Source organism: Lissotriton vulgaris, chromosome 3_1 (genome assembly GCF_964263255.1).
Source record: "Lissotriton vulgaris chromosome 3_1, aLisVul1.2, whole genome shotgun sequence".
Taxonomy (NCBI): Eukaryota; Metazoa; Chordata; class Amphibia; order Caudata; family Salamandridae; genus Lissotriton; species Lissotriton vulgaris.
This window is the reverse complement of record NC_141689.1, coordinates 252,912,204-252,936,435: the sequence shown is the minus strand read 5'-3', so window position 1 is coordinate 252,936,435 and position 24,232 is coordinate 252,912,204. Positions and strand designations below refer to the sequence as shown.

Sequence of the window (24,232 nt, the reverse complement as noted above, 5' to 3'; positions counted from 1 at the left end):
ATGGGTGAGGAGCTTGAAGGTTATTCGTCTGTCTACTGGGAGCCAGTGGAGTTCAGCAGTTGTTGTGTTATATGGCTGTAGCGGGGGTTGTTTAGGATCAGTCTGGCTGCTGCGTTTTGGACGTTCTGGAGCCTTCGGAGGTGTTTCTTGGTGACGCAGGCAAAGAGTGTGTTGCCTTAGCTGAGTCTGCTGCTGATGAGGGCATGGGTGACCATCTTCCTGGATTTGATGGGGATCCTTCTAAAGGTCTTTTGGAACAGGCAGAGTGTGTTGAAGCATGAAGAGGAGACAGCATTGATCTGGAGGTCCATTGTTAGCGAGGAGTCCAGTATGATGCAGAGGTTTTGTGTATGGTCCATGGGTGTGGGGGCGTTCATAGTACAGCGTGCCATAAGGAGTCGTTCCAAGCTGAGGGGGTGGATCCCAGGATGGGGACTTCTTTCTTGTCTGAGATGAGCTTGAGGCATATGTTTCTCATCCAGGTGGTGACGGCTTTCATCCCTTCGTGGAAGTTGTTCTTGGCGACTGTGGGTTTGTTGGTGAGGGTAAGCTGGGTGTTGTTGGCATAGGAGATGATGTTGAGTCTGTGGTTCCTGACGATGGCTGCGGGTGGGACCATGTTGTCATTAAAGAGGGTGGGGCTCAAGGAGGTGCCCTGGGGCACACTACAGCTGATCTCTGTAGGTTCTGAGAGATACAGTGGTAGTCTGACCCACTGTGTTTGGCTGGTGAGGAGGGAGCAGATCCAGTCCAGGGCTTTGTTGTGGATGCCGGCATCGTGGAGTCTTGTCCTTAGGGTACGTGGGAGATACTGTTAAAGGCCGCAGAGAGGTCCAGGAGGATGAGGGCAGCGGTTTCGCCCTGGCCGAGGAGAGAGCGGATGCCATCAGTGGCGGCAACAAGTGCGGTCTCAGTGCTGTGGTTGCTTCGGAAACCAGATTGGGAGAAGTCCAGGACGTGGTTGGTTTCAATGAAATCAGCAAGCTGGGCGTTGATGGCTTTTTTGATTACCTTGGCTGGGAAGGGGAGCAGGGAGATGGATCTGAATTTCTTGAGGTCAGTCGGATCCGCGGAAGGCTTCTTTAGCAGGCGGTTGAACTCTGCGAGTTTCCAGTCATCAGTTAAGGTGGCGGTCTCAATGGAGCAGTTGATGGTGCAGGGTACCTCGGGTGCGATGGCGGAGGAGGCTCTGTGGAAGATATGGCGCGGGCAGGGATCTGATGGGCTCTGGAATGGATGCTCTTCATGGTCTTTAGGGTGTCATCTGTAGTGAGCAGGGTCCAGTTGAGCAGGATCTGCTGGGGGCCGCGGTGGCGGCAGGTTAGTCTTGGATGTCGAGGATGACGTAGATCTGCTTGATCCTGTGGTGGAAGAGGGTGCTGAGTTTGTTGCAAAGGTCTTGGGAGGGTGGGATGTCTGTGGTCTCGTTGTTGGGCTTGGCAAACTCCTTGACAATAGCGAAGAGTTCTTGGCTGTGTTGTGCACTGGTGTTGATTCTGTCTTGGAGGGCCTTTTCTTTGTAGCTTTGATGAGGTGGTGGTGTACGGCGGCGCTGGCATCCGGGGTTTTGTTGTTCCTCCATCCCTTCTTGAGCTCTTTACAGATGCTTGTGGACTCTTGGAGGGCGGAAGTCAACCAGCTTGCTCTCTTGACGTGTTGTTTGTTGGGGGCTTTCTTGAGAGGAGCCAGGGTGTCGGCGCAGTTGGCGATCCATGGGAGGAAGTTGCATTCTGCAGTGTTGGCATCTGTGGATATCGGTTGCGGGGTTCTGCTGATGAAGGTGAAGAGATGTTCTTCGGTGACTTTGTTCCAGCTTCTGTGTGAGAAGCTGTGGGCTTGGTGGTGTACAGTGTGTTTTGTGAAGGAGAAGTGAATTCAGTGGTGGTCAGTCCAGAGGAGCTTGGTGGTGTGGCTGACGGTGATGCTGTCGCTGGCGGTGAAGATGGAGGTCAAGCGTGTATCCTGCTGTGTCCGTAGGCGAGGTAACTAGCTGCTTGAGTCCCATGTTAGCGAGGTTCTCTAGGAGGGATGAGGTGTTATGGTTGTTGGGGTTGTTCAGGTGGTAGTTGAGGTCACTTAGTAGGGTGTAGTCGGTGGGTGCGAGCACCTTGAGTGTGATGAAGCTGATGAAGGCATCAGGGAAGGGAGCCCGGGTGGGGGGACGGGGGTCTGTAGACGAGGGTGCCGTAGAGGGTGATGTTCGGGTTGGTCTGGATCTGGAAGTGGAGGTGCTCTATTGAGGTCACTGGGTTGTCAGAGTGGGTGGTCAGGTGAAGGGTGTTTTTGTGGATGGCAGTGCCTCCAACTAGTCGGATGGCACGGTCCTTGCGGATGATCTTGTAGCCATCGGGTATAGCAGTGACGATGTCCGTTACTGACCTGGGGTTGGTCCAAGTTTCTGGAATGAAGGTGATGTCAGGTGAGGTGGAGTCAAGGAGGTCCCAGATCTCTGTGGCATATCTGTGGAGGGAGCAAACATTCAGGAGGATGCAGCTGAGGCGGTTGGGTGCATTGAGGGTTGGTCTGGCCGGTGGAGGAGTTGGAGTGTAGAAGTGGGTGGGGGTGCTGCGGCAGTGATGGCAGGATATGGGGCAGTGAGTGTCGTTTGGCGTCAAGAGCTGGCAGGTGGGGTGCGTCCGAGGTTGAGTGTGTGGACGGTGCTGGAGTCGTTGCGACCAGGCTCCGTGGCGCTGGGCACAGTCCAGGCGCGTAAGGGTGCAGACGAGCTTGCCTTTGACGCGCTAGTGGGGCGGCCGCACAGCGGCTGCCATTAGGTAGTGTGAGGGGGCGGGCTGGACAGATAGGAGGCGGGAAGTGGGAAATTCTGCACTGGAAAGGGGCTGGGTGCAGAGGTCTGCAACTGCGCAAAAAGGGTGAAGTGAAAGTGAAAAAGATAGAGAGAAAAGTGGCAAAAGTAAAATAGCAGAAAAAAGGTGGAAAAGGAGACTGGAAGAAGTGGCTGAAAACACAGGGACAGATGGCTGAAACAGAAGCAGCGCAGAGACGCTCTACCACTGGACCACCAGGGATGAGGCACAGGCAGAGCCTGTGGGTGGAAAAGGGCTCAAACTCACTAGGGTCACTCACCAGGGTCAGTGGGTCTGTAGGGCAGCAACTACTTGGTGTGGAGCTGTGCAGGAGGGGAGCAGTTCACTGGCCAGGTCAGTGGGATTGATGCATCGGTGACAGTATAGGAGACTGAAAGAGTCAAGTGGCAGTCTTGAAGGAACCAGACAATTAGAGAAACGTAGAGAAGCTTGTGCGCGTGTTGAAGTAGTTGTTGAGAAGTAGAAGTTTAAGGTCCCGTTTATAGAAAGGAAAAGATGGGTTGCAGCGGAAATCCTTGGGGAGTGAGTTTATTGGACATCTTTAACTAGTTCATGCCATCTCTGCAGCTAGACCATGTTTAAACAAATGATTGTCCAAAGGTGAATGCAAACCCAGTCCCCCTTCACTGAGGGTGCCTGAATCATCTTCAAACTGCTTTATGCGGGTGAGCAGAGCGTGAAATACAGTGGATCCGGGGGTGGGAGGGACATCACTTCCTCAGAAATGAACTTGTCAAGAGACTGCTTATTGCCTCCCAGTATGATAAATTGTGACACAGAACAGATGAGATTTCTGGGGGAAATGGCGTGGTCACTCCAACTGCATTCACACTGGCATTGCTCTGTGCTATTGCTGCACACTGGCAGATGCCCCGCTGTTGGAAAAGCTAACATTTGTGCACTGTAAATGATGTGTTGGGCACAAAAATGGGCAAACAGGTCAACCGCACGTTTTAGCAGCTGTCTTTTCCCCACTCACCTAAGTAAAGCCCCTACTCTTTTACCTTCATTTTGTTTTACATCCATGTTAGAGCAATGATAGGAATACCATTGAATTAGGTAATTATTCTGTGGTGCAATGCTAGGCGCCTAAGCCCTATGAATCTATTGCGCACCCAAAATAAACACACGACCACACAGTATTGCGGTTGGGTCGCGACTGGCCTCGTGTGACCATGACCCGTTTATTTAACACACACAGACCACACCTGGTCTGAGTGCGTGGATTCAACATATCCGGCCCACCCCGGGTCTGATCATCGCACCGCTGACTCACTACATCCCATCTCAACTCAATCTCTTTTTCTTTGCTTCGTGGGCTGGCCTCCGACTCGCCACTTGGCATGCAAACTCTTAGTCGGGAACTTGGGACAGGATTGTCTCTTAGTCTGTATCTGGGGTTGCTAATAACTTCCAAAAAGGAATGGTTGCCATATGTAATTGGATGAATTCGAACTGTCTGAAACTTAACTCGGATAAAACCGAGGTGATGGTGTTTGGGAAACTCACTCCTGCATGGTCTTCTACCTGGTCGCAGCAAGATCTTGGCCCCCTGCCGAATCCTGTCACCAAGGTTAGAAATCTTGGTGTTATCTTTGATAACAAACTCTCATTCCCCAACAAGCCAACTCTATAGTTTCTGCCTCCTTTTTCACACTTAAAATGATTTTAAAAATCCAACCTTATCTTCCCTTAAATACCATAAATACTTTGATTTCTACCTTACTAATGTCCCGAGTCGACTACTGTAATGCACTCATGCTTAATGCCCAAGAACAAGTAGTCAACAAACTTCAGCTGGTCCAAAACGCAGCTGCACGACTCGTCACAGGTACACCAAAATTCAAACCCATCTCTAATACCATCAGTAAACTTCATTGGTTACCAATCAGACAACGTATCAAATTCAAAGGCCTCTGCATCGCTTTCAAAAGCATTCATGAAAAAGCACCTTCCTTTCTTAAAGACGTCCTTTGTCTCTATCGACCACTACGCAATCTTAGATCTGCTGATGCAAATCTTCTGAAAGTAATCAAAACTAATAAAGCAACTTGGGGAGATAGATCCTTCGCAGTAGCTGCGGCTAAACTATGGAACACCTTGCCAGGACATCTAAAGAAACGTTCCAACATTATTATCATTCAGGAGGCAGCTGAAGACATGGCTGTTCAATCACTAGATGCCTTCACTCTCGGGCCCAACCTTTCAATTTTTTCTGTCAAAGCTCCAAGACACCCTTGGGTAAACGTGCGCTCAACAAATTGCATAAAATAAAAAAATAAAATGGCCTCAGCCCTGGGGCCGAGCTGCTGATTTTGCTGGCACTGTAGCTTGGTCTTCTGGGTTCAGGGGAATCGCATTGGTCTCCAGATGTGCTTCTCTCGGTTCCCCTAGATTGTCGCTTGGCCGGGTGCCCAGGCCTCCCGTCTCGGAGGGTTCTTCCCCTGCTTCTTCTGCGGTAAAGTCCCCTTCTCCATTCGTGGTTCTGTCTACTTTTTTGAACCACAAGACATTTCTGGTTATGTCTGCCCCTCTCTCCACGGTGATCATGGTCCCCTTGATGCTAGTAATGGTCCAGTATCCCTATTCATAGGGGGTCCAGAATTTTTCCTCTGGTCTCTGATCTCGCATGATTGCCCAGTCTCCCCACTAGGTCACGGGACCTTGCTCTCCTCCTGTGACTGTCCCTTCAGTTCTGATGTTCTCTCCTCTCTTCGTCTTCATTGTAAGGAGGCGGGGTCCACCCAGGGCATGTTGCGATGGTGTTGCGGCATGGACCGTTGAACATTAGCGCCATCGGGCCTGATGCTTGTTGCTGTGTGGGGTGCTTCTGCACTCCGGGAGGAACAGCTGTAGGTGGCGTTCCGGGTCTGCATTCTTGGCCACAGAAATGCGCAGGGGCTTGCCTTGAGTCCATGGGGCATTGAGGGGTGATGTGGTGGTGTTGAATCCCACAGAGCTGCATGAATTTGCAGAACTTTTCCCCTTGGAACCCGGGCCTGTTGTCGCTTTTGATATCCCTCGGACATCCGAACATCGCAAATGTCTTTTTCAGGATTGGGGCAATCCCAACAATCTTGGTAGAGCTGACGACTTCCACTACTGGATACTTAGAGTAGCTGTCCACCATAACCAGGGTTGTGGCCTTCATGGAAACTCCCAAAGTCGATGCTCACTTTCTCCCATGGAGGTAGTCCCATGTTCATCGGTCTGGACGGGAGCGGGTCGCTCTGGTGCACTGGTTATTTGGCATGCTGGGCACTTCTTCACCATCTCTTCTCCTTGGCCCTCAAGACCTGGGAACTAGACCTTTTCCGCATCCTGGCTTTCATCTTTTCAATCCCCTAATGTCCTCTGTGGGCTACTTGGGTTGCTTGATGTTGTAGCGCAGCAGGGACGACTATGCGAGATCCCCACAGCAGGATCCCCTCTTGGGTCATGCTCAGCTCATGTCAGATTCTCCACATTTTTGTGAGGTAATCCCCGTCGGGCCCAGACCAGTCATTGGCCGTCTGTAGGAATTGATTCCAACTGCCTCCTTGGACCTCACAGTGCGCACTCTGGTGAGGACTGGGTCCAGCTCAGTAGCCACCGTGATGTCCACCAGTGCTAGCGCTTTGGGACATGTGATCGTCGAGATCATGTTGAGATGAGCTTCCAGTGTTTCAACTTCCTTCTCATCTTGGCATTCCCTTGGGGTTGGGTGTCGAGAGAGGAAATTTGCCAGATGTTTGGCGCCTGGCCGGTACACTACCTCCATCTCGTACTGTTGTAGTTCGATGGCCCACCGTTCCATTCGCGGGGGTGTATGAGGTGCCGATCCATTTGAACAGGGGCACCAACGGCTGGTGGTCTATGATGACCTTGAACGGTTGCCTGCAGATGTACAAGGGAAAATGCTAGCATGCCCACTGAATGGCCAGCGCTTCCATCTCAATCTGTGCATAGCGTGTTTCAGTGGGTGAAAGGGACTTGCTGGCATAGGCTAATACAGCCTACCATCCCGGCTCCTGCTCCTGGGTGAACACTGCCCCGAGGCCCACCGAGCTGGCGTCAATGATAAGTTCTGTGAGCTTAGCAGGGTCAAAATACACCAACGTGGTGCATTCGAGGAGTGCACTTTGACCTTCTGGAACGCCGCCTCTTCTTGATGTTCCCACTTCCACGTGGCGTTGGAGCGAGTGAGGTTCCGAAAGGGTTCTGCTTCGGTGGCCAGATCTGGAAGGAATCGGCCACAGTATGTGGACTTTCCAAGGAAGCTTTGGACCTCCTACACTGTCAAGGGAGGTGGTGCATCTTTTATGGCTGGGGACTTCTTTGGGTCTACCTGTATTCCCTCCTAGTTGAAGAGGTAGCCGAAGAATTCTCCCTCTGGAAGACGAGACATTTTTCTCTATGCAGGGTGACGCCATGCTCCTGGAGCCATTTCAACATGGCCCTTAGATGCTGGTAGTACTCGTCCGCGGTGGGGGAGTGGATGTGGATGTCATTACTTACGTTCAGCACCCCTGGGAGACCTGTTAAGATCCCCGCACTGTGTCCTGGAACAACTCCGCCGCTGAGGATATTCCAAAATTGAGGCGTTTGTATCGTTGCAGCCCCAAGTGGGTGATAACCATAGTGATGTACCTGCTCTCTTTATCCTGAACCAACTGGTAGTCCCTGCGTTCAGGTCCAATCTTGAAAACCACTGTGACCCATTGACGTCGGCGACAATGTCATCCATTGTTGACGTAATATGGCATTCCCGCCGGATTGCTGTGCTGGGAAGGCGCATTTCGATACATAATCGGATCTTCCCGGGCTTTCTTGGATTCTCTGCTATGATCATGGGTGACACCTAAGGGGTTGGTCCAGATACCTTTTCCATTACCCCTTGGTCTTCGAGCTTTTATGGCTCCTGCTCAACGATCCGCTGTAGATGGAAAGGGATCCGCCTGTGGTGTGGGGCCATTGGGGCGACTGAGTGGTCGATGTGGAGCTTTACTGGGGGCGCCTCTTGATGCATCCTAGGCCCTTGAAAAGGTCAGCGAGTTGGCCCAGCAGCTCCTCTGGCTGGTTCACCCGTATGCTCCTTGCGAATGTCACCAGCCCTAGGTCTTTAGCGGCGTGGCTCCCGAGCAGCATATCGACCTCTTGGTCGATGACGTGGACAACTGTGATGATCTCATTGTCTTTCATCCGGATTGGCACGGTCATCCTTCCTCGCAGCGGTAGGGGTGAGTCTCTCCCATACGCAAAGATCTTCATCTTGGATGGTGTCAGTTAAAGGCTTGGGTCGTAGTTTATGGTATTGTTGGATCCACATAACATTCACAGATGCACCAGTGTCAATGACCACTTTTACCTCCGATCCGGCTATCCTCATGGTGCACGTGGGTTGTGGTCTTCTCTGTCTTTTCAGTTCTTTGGTGAAGGAGACCAGGTAGGTCTCGACTTCATCATCTTAAGTCGATGTGTCTTCTACTCAATCAGTCGCTTGTTCGGTCCGTTTGGTGCTGCTTGACGTTGCCAACGAGGCGCTCGACAGTTGGCGCACTAATTTCCGCATCGGTTTTGCCCTCTGATGTCCTTGCGTTGGCTCCTCTTCCGGCAAACTGACGCAAAAAGGTTTAGATTCTCACAGTGAGAGTATGGCCGGCATTGGGCAGGGCATGTGTGGACAGGATGTTCTTTGCGTCCACACTGGCCTTTCGGAGTTAGAGGTGGACGGCCCAGCAGCCTGCTCCCTCTGTCTCATGTCCTAACGGCATCAACCTTCTCCATCTGGATGGTTGTGGTTTTCTCTGTCGGCTGTGTCAATGCTAGGTCCATTTCGTTGCTCTGGCTGCCGAGAGGAGTTCTGGCCATGACCAGCATGTCGTTGAGGGGTATATTCGGATGCCTTAGTATCAGTGCATGCAGTGTCTTGCTGTGGACGCCCTGGATTATTTGGGCGCATATCTCTTCTGTGGCTTGGTCATCTGTGATGTAGGTACCTGCTAGCTCTCTGTCATGTGTAGAATACATTGATTGATTCCCCTTCTCTCTGCCGGGCCTGGCGCAGCTTGAACCTCTCGATAGTGGGGTTCAATTATGTGCGTTAAGCGCTGCTACGGCAGCATCGCAATCGGTGGGTACCCAAGTATTTGGGAGGTGTTTGAACAGGTGGTACACCTCTTCTCCTGCATAGTGGAGCAACAGTGACCTCTTTACAGCTCCATCTGTTTCCCTTGTTGTTACGAAGTAGTTCTCTAGCCGCCCTATCCACGTCTTCCATCGTGGGGTCGCAGTGGTGGGGTCGGTTGATTCGCTTAATAGGGGTAGGACCCTGTTGAATTACGCGGCCAGGCTGCTGACGGGTGTTGGGTTCGGGGTCTACCATTTTATCCTACTGGGGTGTTGCTCTTGCGTAGCGGTGTTTGGTCTGTTCACCCTTGCAGGTGCAGGGTCGTGCAGGGTCATGGCACAGGTGCGCTCTTCTATTTTTGGCTTGCCACAGTGAGGGTCTGGGGCCTTGTGTGGAGAAGTGCCTCTTGTATTGTTACTAGTATTCTCATTTCGTTTTTTTTTCCTTTTAGAAGGGCTGTGGTTCAGGCTCCACCCTATGGTGGGGTACTGTGCTGTTCCTGGAGTTTCCAATCGCAGCCGCTGTGCTCCTGCCCGCTTCTGTGGGTGTAGTACCCAGTGTCAGTGCTCTACTGTTTGAGGCAGCGTGGCTTGACTCCTGCTTGCCCTGCAGGGCCATGCTGTGTGTCTCGTGCTGGCTGGGGGAGTCTTTCATACACTGGGGGGGTAGGGGGGCATTCTTACCGGCTGCTGCAGGTGTCTGCTGTGTGCTTCGTTAGCTGTGCGGACCCTCCCTAACGACTTTCACCGTCGGGGTAGGCCGGGGAATGCAGGCAGCACTCCCGCTCCTCTCGGATGCACGGACTGTGTGCGCGGTGTTGGGGGACTTGACGCCCGCTCTGGGGAGGTCGTGTATGATCGTGGGTCCGGCTCCGCACTTGTCGCCAGTATTGCGTGGTGCAATGTTAGGCTCCTAAGGCTTATGAATCTATTGCACATCCAGAATAAACACACACGACCACACAGTATTGCAGTTGGGTCGCGACTGGCCTCGTGCGACCACGCCTTGTTTATTTAATACACCCAGACCACGCCTGGTCTGAGCGCATGGGTGTGACATATCCAGCCCATGCCGGGTCTGAGCACTTCTCCGCTGACTCACTACAGTAATAACACCTTTTATTCAGTTTGTGGTGGGTGCTATATAAGCAGCCTCTATGATTAACGCAGAAAGTAAAGTGGAAGCAAAGTGCAGGTGTTCTGTAAAGTGCTCCAATACCTTTGGGTCGAGTGTACGCTACATACATGTGCAAAAAAAAAATACAAGTTAAAATGTGATCAAGCCACTCCGGTGGTGAAACGCGTTATGGCGGACTTTTGAAAAAATAAACGCTACTTGCTTTTGCACTTACTCTGGGCTCGAGTCTACTTCCTTGGTGCCTGCTGGAAACTCGTTGTTGCACCTGATCTTCGCAAGCAGTCTCTTGGATATATATATATATATATATATATATATATATATATATATATATATATATATATATATATATATATATATATATATACATGTGTTGTATCAACCTACATCAATCACGCATGGCCACACACCTCAGCTTCTAGGTGCACAACTTAAAGATTAGTTGAGAGCGTTGATCGTCAAGAGTCGAGGCTGTTGAAACTTTTGAGGTTCTATTCCTGTAAGGTGTGTACCCGGGAGCACTGGACTGGCAGTGCAGCATTCTCTGCAGTGCAGCCTCTGACAGAGACAGAATGAGGCCTTCTGGGAGAGGTGGCCTCTCCCTGACCCCATTTTAAACTGCGCCCTCGGGATGCATGCGACGTACATGTTGTGGCCGGATGGCTCACTACACCCATGCGGCTGCTGCCCCCCCGGAAGTTTCCGACTTTCCTGCGAACAGGCCTCTCGGGAATTCCCCTGGTTTCCCTGTCTCTCCAGCACAACCATGCTTTCTGTTAAATGCAAGAAGCGTGGTTTGTTTGTTTGTGGGTCGTCTGGACGGCTCTGTGCCGTCTCCCGTTGTGTGTAGTCTCCTCCCGGCTAAGGGAACAGCTTGCTGATATAAACGAGCAGCCTGGGACTTCATCTCACTCTTAGAGGCAGCCTTCCATGCCAATCTGTGTTTTGACAGGAGGCTTCTGTGGCTTTCCCCATACTCCATAATTTATGGCATCAACAAAGTCATATACCACTGGTAATGGGCTTAGTTTAGGGGACCTTCTGGTCTCCCCAGCGTGGGATGGCTGTTGGACTCGAAGCAGGGTGCGCTGCTGTCTGAACATCTACACGCAGCTGGTCCTGGGCCACTGCCATGAGTGCTTGGCATGCGGCTTACTGTATGTCTTGGCCACACATGGATTCTCTCTGCTTGCCATTGACGGGTCCACATTTTAAATGGTTTATTTGTTGTTGCATCGTCGTCATAGGTGGGATACAGCCCTACTTTCTGCTGTGTAAGGACCTTGAAAAAGTGTCTGTTGAGCTTACGTTTGCAACGGATAGTTCAAGCGCAGTCTTCCACACATGCAGAACGAGTCTGCAGTCCGGACCCAAACTTGCTTTTTTGGTGGTCAGATAACAAGTAGATGAGCGATGCGCGCAGGAATGCATTTTAGGACATACCCCCTCTCTCAGAAAGATCAAACATGTATACAAAATGTTGTTTGCAATTGTTTCTTTTTTAGCACACTTAATTGCAGTGACACATTCAGAACACATATCTTGTGCCGGTAGACTATGCATTGTCCAATAGAATGCATTCATTCACAAGACACAGCTTGTGCGGGATAAGCTATGCAACAACATCTAATCATTCACGAGTCGTGGTGCGGGGTAAACTGGGCAATAACTTCAATTTATTCACAAGACATATCTTGTGCAGGATAAGGCATGCAATATCATCTTTTCATTCACAAGATGTTGTGCGGGGTAAGCTAGGCAGTAACTTCAGTTCATACACAAAAGACATATCTTGCGCGGGATAAGTCATGCAATAACATACATTCATTCCCAAGACGTTTTGCGGGGTAAGCTATGCAGCAACTTCAGTTCATACACAAGAGACATACCTTGGGTGGGAGAAGTTATGAAATATCATCCATTTATTGGCAAGACATTGGGCAGGGCAAGCTATGAAGTAACTTGAGTCCATACACAAGAGATGTATCTTGTGCAGGATAAGTTATGTAATAACATCCATTCATTCCCAAGACGTTGTGCGGGGGAAGCTAGACAGTAATTTAAATTCATACACAAGAAAAATCTTGAGTTGGATAAGCTATGCAATAACATCCATTCCTTCACAACACATACCCAGTGGGTGATATGCTATGGATTATCTAATCAAATCTATTTATTCACGACACATATCTCGTGCGAATAAGCTATGCATTAGCCAATAACAAATATGGATTCACAACACAAATCTTGTGTGTCATGGACTATGCATTACACAATACCATCCATTAATTCACAACATATGTCTCTGGAGGGTTAGACTATGGATTATATCCAGTAACATGACTTCATTTGAAAGGTAGGTTATTCGGTATATCCAATAACATCCATTCATTCACAAGACATACCTCCTGCGGGATAAGCTATGCAATAACATCTAGTAACATTCACTCATTCACCACATATATCTTGTGCACGATATGCTATGCATTATATCTTGTTACATTCATTCATTCACAACATGTCTCAGGGAAGAAAGTGGTTCATTATATACATTAACATCCATTCTTTCAGAACATGTATCTTAAGCAGGATATGCTGTGTATTATCAAATGACGTTCATTTATTCACTACATATAGTGTGCGATACTGTATGCATTTTGCAATAGCATCCATTCATTCACAACACATATCCTGTCCAGGGTAGACTATGCAATACACTCCATTCATGCACACCTCATATGTCATGCAGTATAGGCTGTGCATTATCCAATAGCATTCATCCATTCAAAGCACATATCTCGTGCGCAATAAGCTATGCATTATGCAATAACATTTATTCATTTACAAGACATATCCTGTGAGCAATCGGCTGCACATTATCCAATGGCATCCATTCATTTGCAAGACGTCTCATGCGCAATAATCTATGCATTATTCAATAACTTCCATTCATTGCTCACTGAATCTTACCAAACAATCCAGTTTCTCATCCTAGTACTCTGTAAAAGGCAGATATCTATTGGGAGGGACCAGTGTTGTCTATTTGCCTGGGGAATGTATTAAGAAAGCAGTTCTTCATAGGGTACCAATCTGCATGGATTCCTCAGCATTGCATCTGCATAGGCACCCTGCGTGGGGCACATAACTACTGCTTTTTGAGACAGTTTATATAGTTTGGCCTTTTTCCTTTTTGCAGTTTTATAGGGCGCAGTGTAAGTACAAGAGATTTTTTTTTCATAATGAAATAAAACGATTGTGTAGGCAAAAAAAAACATTGGAATTAAAACCACCAGCCATTATTAAATTTAAGAACAATATGACAATATCCAGGACTTAAAAGTTAAAGCATTTGTTTTGATACCACAAAATCCACAAATCGATAAGAGATGTATAAACTGGCTGTAGAGTATACCCTTGTCTAAGAATTCCAAGATCAGATTTAGTTTTTTGAGGTGTAAAAACACATTCTGTCTTTGGGCCGATTGGCTCTGCCACTAGTTTTAGCTATGGTTTTTAGAACTGGATCAGTAAATAAAGTGGAAAAAAAATGTGTGAAAGTGGTTTTGGAAGTGCGGGTGAAGGAGAGCAACATGGAGTGCGGGGTTGGAGACGAGAAGCAACAGGCAACAGAGAAGATGGGTGTAGGTGGGGGAAGCAGAACACATCGTGAGGGGGTGCAAAAACAACACAAAGGACAGCAGGAGAAGCAATGAGTGTGGGAGCAGCAGGGCCCCAGTGGGGAGCAGCACACGGGTGAGAAAGCAGTGGGGAAATATGGGAGTGACCCCCACATGGAGGATGGAGAAGGGGAGAAGCGCATCAATGATAGTGAGTAACTCGGAGTGCTGGGGAGAGAAGCACACAAGGGAGACAGCTGGAAAACACATGCACGCTTGTGGAATGCTTAACCAAAAAGAAAAAAAAAATAAAGCTTGAAAAAAGATGGTAAAGAGGATGTTGTCCCTAGGTAAGACAAACACAAGATTGCCAAGCTGGGGCACGAACAAGAAGCAGGGAAATGAGTGCTAGGAAAGCCAACTACAATGGGCAGGCTCCAAGCCCATAATCCATCTTTTGTAAACAGACAGTTGGCGCTGTCTGGTAGGCTCAAGAATATTGATCCATGTGGCAGCTGCAACCACACACACCTGCTCCAGAGTCGAAAGATTGCTGATGTGCCACAAACAGGCACTGTGAAGAAGATTTAGGCCTGTTTGCAGGATTTAGGGGCATCCTGATTTGTCCATAAACTTATCTTTATGACCAAATCAAGATTCAGAGGTGTGTGAGAACACCACGCCACCATTTACTTTCACCTGCACGTGTTTCTCCAGGAAAATATGACCATATGAGGCAATGCTAGAGCATCTAGGTACTACTACCACCTTAGAACATAAAAGGTTATTGTCATTTAGCATCTACTTGTGTTAAGTTTGGTGACCTGGCATGGTGTCTGGCCAGTTGACAGGGGCTGCTCTGAGTATCACAGGGTCTCTGTTTGTAGCAGATGCTTAGACCACAGCAAGGGCAAAGTCCCATGAAGTTACAAAAAGCAAAGAACCCCTAGTGATATAATTGTAAAATGTAAAAAATTGATACTTGTATGCACTACTCACCCGCAAGGGTCTCAAGGCGCTTGTACGAATACCGCTGTGGAACCCCTCCTGGCTTTCCCTGTGAGGCGTCCACTCCTGGGCACCCCCAAGGTGGAGGCCAGGCATCCTTAGCGTTGTGGGGGCCGTTGTGGAGATTAAGCAAGCTATTGCCCAGAGTTGCAGAGTGGGAGATTAAGCAAGCTATTGCCCAGAGTTGCAGAGTGGGAGATTAAGCAAGCTATTGCCCAGAGTTGCAGAGTGGGACTCCATGATTGGAATAGGCACCGAGGCGAGAATTATCAGGTCCGTGGAATTTTGAGCCCAAGACCCGCCAAGGCGGGGAATTGAACCCTGGTCCCGGGCTAGATCTCTGCATCAGGGTCTGCCGCTCTAAACATTGAGCCACATTTCTCCACTTCTCCAATTGTAGTGTTTCTTTTGCATTTGTATAGCGCTTACTTGCTCCTCTGTCGGGGGCTGCCAGACTGCAGTTGTACAGTATTGTACTGTATTAATGCATTTGTGTAGCAGCTACTACCCCTCTGTGTGACACTATGCTATTTCAGTTGTTTTAATGCACTGTATTTATATCACAAGTATAGCGCTTTCTACCCTTTGTGAGGGGCTGAAAATCGTATCCACACAGATAGCATGCAGCACTGTGTGGGTTTATTTTTGTAATGATGTCTTGTTTTTCTTGCTGTCATTTATTTTCAGAGATTTTTGCTGCAAATACTCATTGCCAACAAATTTCGGCTTGACTTAGAATTGAGTAGTTGTCTCTCAATGATTTTTCTAACATGTCCTTTTCTTTATGTTTCTGCCATTTTAGCTCTATGAATATCCTCTCGACTCCAAAAGTAACCAGCTCCCATTCCTGCGTAACCCGGACATTCTGGTGGGAGAGAATGACTTGACGGCTCTCAGCTATCTCCACGAGCCAGCCGTGCTGCATAATTTAAAGGTCCGCTTTCTGGAGTCCAACCACATCTACACGTACTGTGGTAAGCAAAGTCTGACATTGATACAGCATGGCGATTGAACACTGTTTATTCGCATCAATGATGCATGTTTGTTACGGGTGGGTGACTCGCAGCCTCAGTGACTGGTAGCGACTGGTTATGGAACCAAAATATTGTTACTGCAATATTCTCTAACCGGAGTCTCCAATGAGTAGCTCGGGAGCTACTGGTAGCTCACCAGCACCTTTGAAGTAGCTTTTAAAGGTTATGCGGAGCCCATTATCTCACTCAGAGAGTTTTTGCACTGCCTTTAGAATGGCCTCATAATAAGACTCACTGTGCCAGAATTTGCAGTATGTCTATACTCTGTCTAGTTAAGTCACAAGGACTTTGGCCATGTTGTAGGTCATGCTGTACCAGTCAAACTCTGTGTGGGCACAAAGGACCATGTGAAGAGTGCCGCCAGTAGTCTGAGCCGTAACCAGTGCTGACCCACCTACATGTGGTACTGCACGAGCCGCAGTGAAATCATGTAAGTTGGTTCCTTGATTAGCCCAGGAGCTGAGCAGAGCAGGGTATGGCTACAGAGCGTAGACAATTAAGAGCCTCATGTGTATTCATTTGCGTGTTTATCCATGTGCACACATGTATGCGTTTGTGTGTGAGACACTGTGTCCCTCCCTAATAAACAGTGTTGCTCCAAGGAAGATGCACCTAATGTCAAGGACCACCAAAGGTATCTGCCCCCCCGCAATTATAAGGGGTTCACCTCTTGCACAATCCATTGCATAATAGTGGCAATGGATTATAATGGCCATCGTTGACGTATTTTGAGCATTCCTGGTCTAGTTGTGGGATATTGGCATCGATGATTGGCATTTTAATAGCATGTCTGGCCTACTTTTAGCTAGCCCTGACATATTGGTGGAACTAGGGTCCTTTCGCAATTCAGGCAAGCAAGAGTTCCTTTAACTAGTAAGGCTGGATTTCAGGCCTCTAAAACATCTACTAGGAATGTTTCCTGAATGCCCTTGCACACAACAGTTACATATAACAAGATTTGTCTGTGTAGACACTAGCAACATTAGAAACAAAGCCTGTGGATAAACAAAAAATAAATCATTTGGTTCATCAGAAATACAATGTTTTAATGTTCTTCAAAGCAATCCAGCCGACACGTGTTTCGTCCACAACCGGAACACGAAAAGACTGCAGCTTGAATTTGAGCTCGTCTTCGATTATCAAACGGCGCCTCGAACACGAGGGATCCCCCGCACTGATATACGCTGTTTTCACAGACGTTATAGACAACTCCCTTGGACGGTTATTTCAACAGATTCCGATTACAATACCTTCTGATGGTGAACTAATATGGTTTCACCTGATGTTACGTTTTGGCAGCCTTACTATACTTCGACATTACCTACTGAGGGTGAACACGGTTTCACCGGCTCCTACGTTGGTAAAACCCAGAAATACTTGTTGAATCAACCCCTGATCCTGTCCTTTTTCATACAGCACCCACGATTCTCTTTTGAGTCCTGGGCCATGCCGGGTCGGAATTATCACCGGCGGAGCGACTTCCCTAGAGACTGATCAGTCACCATAGCCTGGAGGAGTCGTGGAAGCACAATCCCACATGCGACGAAATACGTGTCGGCTGGATTACTTTGAAGAACATTAAAACATTGTATTTTTGATGAACCAAATGATTTATTTTTTGTTTATCAGCAGGCTTTGTTTCTAATTTTGCAAGTGTCTACCCAGACAAATCTTGTTATATGTAACTGTTGTGTGCAAGGGTATCCTGTTGCGAATTTCTAAGTGTGCTGGCCTCGGCTGACACAACATTGGGGGGGTTACAGGGCTTATCCCCTCACCCTTTTTTGTACCACAATCCTACCCGAGATTTACAGACCTATTTGCGTTCACATTTGGCAGTGCGCCCTCCTCCCTTTTTCGCTGACTAAAAACCCTTTGGAATTACATGTTTCCTGAATGGTCTGTAATTCCACATTTATTGCAGTAAATCTGAAAGGAATCCCTCGAGAGTTGGCTTATTTCTATCTGATCCGCGTGGCACATGTACTTCCTGCCAAAGATGGCTTAACTGAGATGTTCTCTCCAGATTGTCTTTTTTTGTCGAATGAATCATAGAACATGGCACATACACACTGGGGAGAGGCAATATAAACACATCCTGCCCTGACTCAATTTACCAATGGGTCTGACTCACACTGGCGCAGCCAGGAAAGTCAGAGGTTTACTCCTACACGTTGCATGAATGTCCAACATTCATGGAATTGAAGGAATTCCACGACTGCTCCTGAGAACCAGCCGCCGAACAGGTGACCAGTTGCATTTGAAATGTGGTATACTTGTAAAGCGCACAGCTGCCCACACTGGGGCGTCCCGGTGCTGTATACCGCTGGGGAACCCGTCCTGGCTTTCCCTGTGAGATGGTCCCTTCTGGGCACCCCCAAGGTGAGACCAGGCATACCCGGCGTGAAGGGGCCGTTGTGAAGATTAAGCAAGCTATTGCCCAGAGTTGCACAGTGGAGCCCAAGGTTAGAGTAGGCGCCGAGGCGAGAATTATCGAGCCCGCGGACATTGACCCAAGACCCTGCCGCGTTGGGAATTGAACCCTGGTCCCGGGCCGATCTCAGCTTCCGGGTCTGCCACCTCTAACCACTGAGCCACACTTCTCCACATTTAAATGTGTGTACTTTAATGTAGATGGAAATGTGCCAAGTCTACTATACCACATGCACAAATGTAATGCAGAAGTGCATTGGTAGTTTAAAGTTTTTTTTTGGTTTCCATTGGGAAATATTTTTCTCCGTTCAGGATCCTTATACTTACGGCCCTAACTATTTTTCGGGATATTCACCCCATTGTCATCACCTTTTGCAGGTGGCCCAAGCCAGGATGTTCACAGCCTGTCCCCTTTGAGCTGATTCAGGCCAATACTATGTCCACATATTAAATGTGTTCAGGATTTATTAACAGAGCGGGTACAGCCTTGTGTAAATGCTTTCCTGCTGGTACGACTATTTTCTAAATTGGATTGTATTGTAACTTTCAACGTCAGTGCGGGGTTCATCCTCCTTCTATGTAATGCAAGTTAAAAAGGAAGCTGGGGTTGTCGCGTTCCCAACCTGTTGAAGCGGTGGACATTGTTAGCAGATAATATTTCCATAAGTTACTTTAAGAAATGTGAGCTTCGAGTAATTGGCTGTTTTTGCGTTAAGGTGTGATTGCGGATCTGTGTTGGTTTGTGTCCTTGTATTCCTCGCCCTCTCCCATTGACCAGCACTGAACTTGGTTGGGAAGTCTGGTGAATTCATCTTTCACTGAGTCCCGGGTTGGCGCCTGTGGTCTGAAGACCCTTACTAGATTTTTGGTTGCATATTTGATGGGGATTCTGAGATATGAGAAGCCCATTTCCATTTTCGCTTTCTTAACCTGTTACATGACCAGGGGACAGAAGAACTGCTGGTTGTCTTAAGGGGCTTTGCAGCTGTATTTATTCCCAATCATTGATTGCCTATAAAGATGGTGGGAACTGGGAAAACAAATTGAGATATCCCGAGAGGCTTTCTTCAAGAGTACCTGACACCGCAGAAAAGCAGAGTCAAGTCCTTTAAGGCATACCATTGGTGCCCATGCGCTTCTGCTGCCGCAGTGTGCGAAAGAAGAGGACCTTCACCGCACTGTCCTTATAAACCGTCCAGGAACAAGCAGTCAAACTACAGCAAAGACACAACGCTTAAAGGGAAGCAGGTGCCTGATCAAATAGAGCTTCCATGATTGACTGCGCTTCAGGCACGAACCGGCGTAGAAGGTGTTTGCCTCGCAGGTATTTGGTGTCTCACACAGATTGAAGCATTCATTAGGTGTCCGATATCCCGTTAAGGAGCCAAAGAACTATACAGGATTCTTGCAGTTAAATTTGTTTTTATTTCTTATTGATTGACTCTAGGCAGCTTTTGTATTGTGTGATTTATCCACCTATAGGATCGCCTGTGACTGACCATGGCTGGGCTGCTCTTCCCTGTGAACCAGAGCTGTAGATTGATTAAAATATATTCACCATCCAGAGGTGCATGTGTGTTTTGAGAAGAAAAGAAAAAGATACCTGTCAGGTTCTAAGTCTCCTTAAAGATTAACACAAAATCTGGTAGAACTTTGGTGAGACTTGGATAACAAAAGTAACCATTGCGGACAACAAATACAGATAAGTTGATCCCCGAGACCAACACCTTCAGCCATAGTATGTAGTGTGGGACCTTTCGTAATTACCTGCCATTCCAACTGGGTGGTCTATTCTTTTAAATAAAACCAATGTATAGGCCATGATTTCATCAAATAGTGTGTGGTTAGAGATGAGGGTGTACGAGTAGGGCTTCGAGTACTTAATCCTTTGGCTGCGTTTGACATATTCGATCATCTCATCTCATCAAAGGTGCATTAGCAGGCCAAGCAATGGAATGGTTGCATTTCTTCATGAGTAGCTGATCCCAGGTTGTGTCTTTCAGCTTTCAAATCTTCTGAACTGCCTCTACCCTGCAGAGGGCTGCACAGTTCCGCAAACATCTGGTTTAATGTTTTCTGATATTACCTGGAGAATGATGCGTTCTTACTTAAATATAAGGTACTCTCCTACGCTTACGACTTATAGCTTTGCTGAGATTTGACCATCCACAGATCAGATCCATCAGGCGGTTGGGTGAGTACCTTGCACCCTTTTATAATGGAATAGCAGCAAATTTCCTAAAAATAAAGGGCCGCAAGACTGAGATGCTGATTAGTGGGCTTGGCAAGTCTTGTTGATGAAGAAAGCTTTGCCCAGGGCTCATCGGCACTCTACCCGCCTTGGTACCCAAGGCGAGAAACCAGGTCGTTTTTTATGACAAATATTTTTCCTTTGGCATCCAAGTTTGAAGGAGTGGTTTGTTTGCTTTCTACAACTTTGATTCTTAAAACGACCTTGGCTTTTATCGCTTTAGAAAAGCGTATCATGTCCATTGGCGCAAGTGTTCATGCCTTGAATGTTTTAGAACTCAAACTCCCAGATTTCTGTATCTCTATGCTGCAAATCTTACAGAAATTGTTTGTGAGATGGGGCTGCGGGCTGCACGTGTCTCATCACATCTCAACAGTCAGATAGTACATCACACTTTCTGAAGAGCTGGTCCAGTCTTTCTGTCCAACATGCTAGTCGTAAACCTCCAAGTGAGGGTTCTTCTCAGAGTTCCTTTCTTTAAGCGTGCACACTGTGAGGGAAGAACTTTTCATATTCTAACCTTGAAAAGATGGCATGGTGTCTCTTTTGATATGTGGTGCATTGAGGACCATCAGCAGTTTGGACAAGTTTTGAAACACCTCCTTTTTAGGTTTTGCCTGGCGAAAAGATGCGCTCTGCGCATCTTTTTCGCGCAGGCGAAAACCTCTTGAGATGTATACGGGAGACAGGAACGGCCTCTGTCTTTCATTGGCTAGCTCCATAAATGGAGGCTAGCCATTGGAAGACGGGCCGAGAATTTTTGGCTTTGGCTACGTCACGTGGCGTCAGCCAAAAGCCGGGAACGCCCCCGAATCTGTTCCGGCATTGCCGGCACCCGCCTTCCTGCTCCGGCCGTCTTCTGCGTCTCTCCTCCCCCTTTCCCGCCCCCTCCCGCTTGTTTCCTGATGCTGGTCCCTCCTAGAGCCCACTGCGCTCAAATCGGACCTCCCCTCGCTCCAATCAGACCCCCTCCCCTCAACGCGCGAGAGCACGGACCCGAGCCCCGGGTGCCTTCTTTGGGAGGCCGAAGAAGGCATCTCCCACCGGGCACGGCTGCTCCCCTTGCATTGTCAGAGCTGGGCGGGCACAGGAGAGGGGCCTGGCTCGGTCGCTTTAACGACACCTCCTCTCTATTACCCGTAAGAGCGAAAAAAGAGGCAGACTGATATTGTAATAACCTATTTAATATTTTCACAATTCGTAGAAACAGGATCGCCTTAAAACAAAATAAATAATATTCTAGGTAAACAGCTTCAGGACATTGAAACTGCGGAAGCCGCTGCAGCCGGTCTGCGGCGTGCGGAAGAGCAGCACCGGGAATCGGTGAGGAGGCCAGCGGGCGGTACTGGAGCAAGCAGGTGGGGGCAGCGGGGGCGCGGATACCCGGGGGCCGAGGGAACGTCTAATACCGGTAGTGTGTGCAAGAGGACTGTGTGTTGTCCAGAGTTTGCCATTTGCTGTCGCAGTGTTTGCAGGGGGAGGGGGGTTATCTGTCGTAGATTAGCCCCTGCTTGCCCTTGAGTTGTCTTTGTTTTAGAGTGGTGTTTCTGCACGTAACTCCCCCCGGTGAAACCTGAAACCCTGAACTCTGCTTCCCACCCCTGTTCCCCCATCTTGTATGCACACACCTTGAAAAAAGCGGACCATATTCCACCTCCGCGTGAGGGGGGCCTGGCTCGGTCGCTTTAACGACACCTCCTCTCTATTACCCGTAAGAGCGAAAAAAGAGGCAGACTGAAATTGTAATAACCGATTTAATATTTTCACAATTCGTAGAAACAGGATCGCCTTAAAACAAAATAAATAATATTCTAGGTAAACAGCTTCAGGACATTGAAACTGTTACTAATGGGCTCCCACCAGAAGTATTTTTTGTTGATTTAATCCCTCATTCCTTCCCAGGACCACTGCTTTTATGACCTCGTGGACTCCATTCTCCGCCGAAACAAAGGACAGGCCTTTTTAACCAGAGTCCCTCGAGAGACCACCAAGGACTCCGGGTCAGACGCTGCCATTTCGCACCACTTTCAACAGTAGCAAAAATGCATGACTGAATGGCTAAAAATGCAGAGTGTTGGGGGCATTCATTGGCGTCCAGGGCACTGTCACAACACAGACAGGCCCAAGTCAATACTTTCCCACTGATCCCATTTTGAAGGTCTGCTTTGGTTCCTTCTTTCCCATTAATGAATATTTAAACCTTGTAATAGCAGGAAGATAAAAATGCACAAAGGGAAAGCACTTCATGCAGCCAACGGAGGTAGGGAGAAGTGCAAGGAGAACTAAAACGGTGTGAGTGTGGTGGTGGCACTTAAAGTCTCTTCAGTCACAGTGAAAGTTGCACTTTGGCTGTTTTCAATGCAGTGTTGCAAATCATATGACCCCCGGGGTGTAAGGCCACTATCCCTGACGAGCCTACGGTTTAGTGTGAGTTGAGATACTGGTATTACCTCTGGGTGGCACATGTACGTGTGGGATTTTTCTTTTTTATATCTACAGAACAATACGATAGATCGGTGGGTTAATGCACACACTGCACACGTCTATTCAGTTGCGTGTCCAACATAGCCCAACTGCAATGGCAAATCCTCTTTAATAAATAGACTATGAGTGATGCCAGTAAGGTTTATCTCGATGTTCCTTCGCCTCTCTGCAGTCTTTACATCCTTAACCTGTATGCTGTCGTTTCATAAAGACTGATGTTGCCTGGCTATTAGCTGCGCGTTTCTGGTCTTCCTAATAGGACAATGAGTCAAGTGTCCATCAGAGGATTCTTATCTCTTTCAGTAAGAATGCTTGTGGGGTACCCCAGGGCACTTCACCCGGCTCCCTGCTGTTTATTGTAAACAGGAGTACTCATTTTAACCTTCTGAGAGCCTCTAGTATCAGTTTTCACATCTATGTCAAGAAGAAGATCTGTTTGCAAACTTCAAAGGCTACAACAAGCGTGTCAGCGACATCAGGGAGTGCAAGGAAGCAACTTTGTCCCATGCAGGGGTTACACACCGAGAAAGGCGCAGGTTTCTGAGATCTGTGAGAGAGTGAGTTGTCCCAGTGTAACACGGGCAGTGATCACAGAAGGGGGAGATACTGATGCAACAATGACATCATTGACCAGGCTTTATATGATTTTTAATATAATGCGATGTTTCTTTAAGATTTCTATGATGCTCCTTTTGGTATGTCCACAGCATGAGCTATGAATGCAGCGTGGGCGGTCTTTGCATGCCCTCATGGTATTATTGTAGAGCGCTATATTTATCTTTGAATCTATGCTTGTCATGTTGGCATAGTGCAGTGTTTACTTTGAAATGTTCTCCACGTGCGCTTTGTGTGCAGTTAATTTGTTTCCTGTGACTGAAGCCAGTAAGCCGTTGGGATCTGAGGATTACTGGAACAAGCGACAATTGGTTAAGTTAACTACAGAACAGGTTGAGATTATGTCTAAAAGGAGAGATGGAGTCATGAGTACTGATTGGGCACACTGGCTACAACCCTCTGTTTAAACCTCAGGTGAAAGAAATACTTGTTTGAATTCCACTCAGGGAAGCTCTTGTGTAAGTGAGTTTCTCCTGTGGGCGTCCACGTATGAGCTCGGTGGGTTCACGTGCCAGGAGAATGTCAAAGCAGTTTGAGGATTTAGTGCTTTCCGAAGCATTCACACGTGTCGTTTTAGTTTCTTGTTTTAGTTTTATTTCGGATCAAAAGGGAAAAGATGGTGTAATATAATGCGATGTTTGGCTGTGTGTGTGGGGGGCTCTGTGTGGGTGTGTGTGTGGGGGGGGCTCTGTGTGTGTTTGGGGGGGCTCTCTGTG

At 48.1% G+C, this 24,232-nt stretch overlaps 1 protein-coding gene across 1 annotated transcript in view; it reads left to right on the top strand.

Annotated features, from left to right (window-relative positions):
* MYO5B (myosin VB) overlaps positions 1–24,232 on the top strand; it is a 1,009,160-nt gene that overhangs the window by 369,086 nt on the left and 615,842 nt on the right. The window contains exon 3 of the mRNA XM_086960377.1: positions 15,502–15,673. Within this exon, the coding sequence (XP_086816503.1) occupies positions 15,502–15,673 (172 nt within the window). The remainder of the gene's footprint in view (positions 1–15,501; positions 15,674–24,232) is intronic.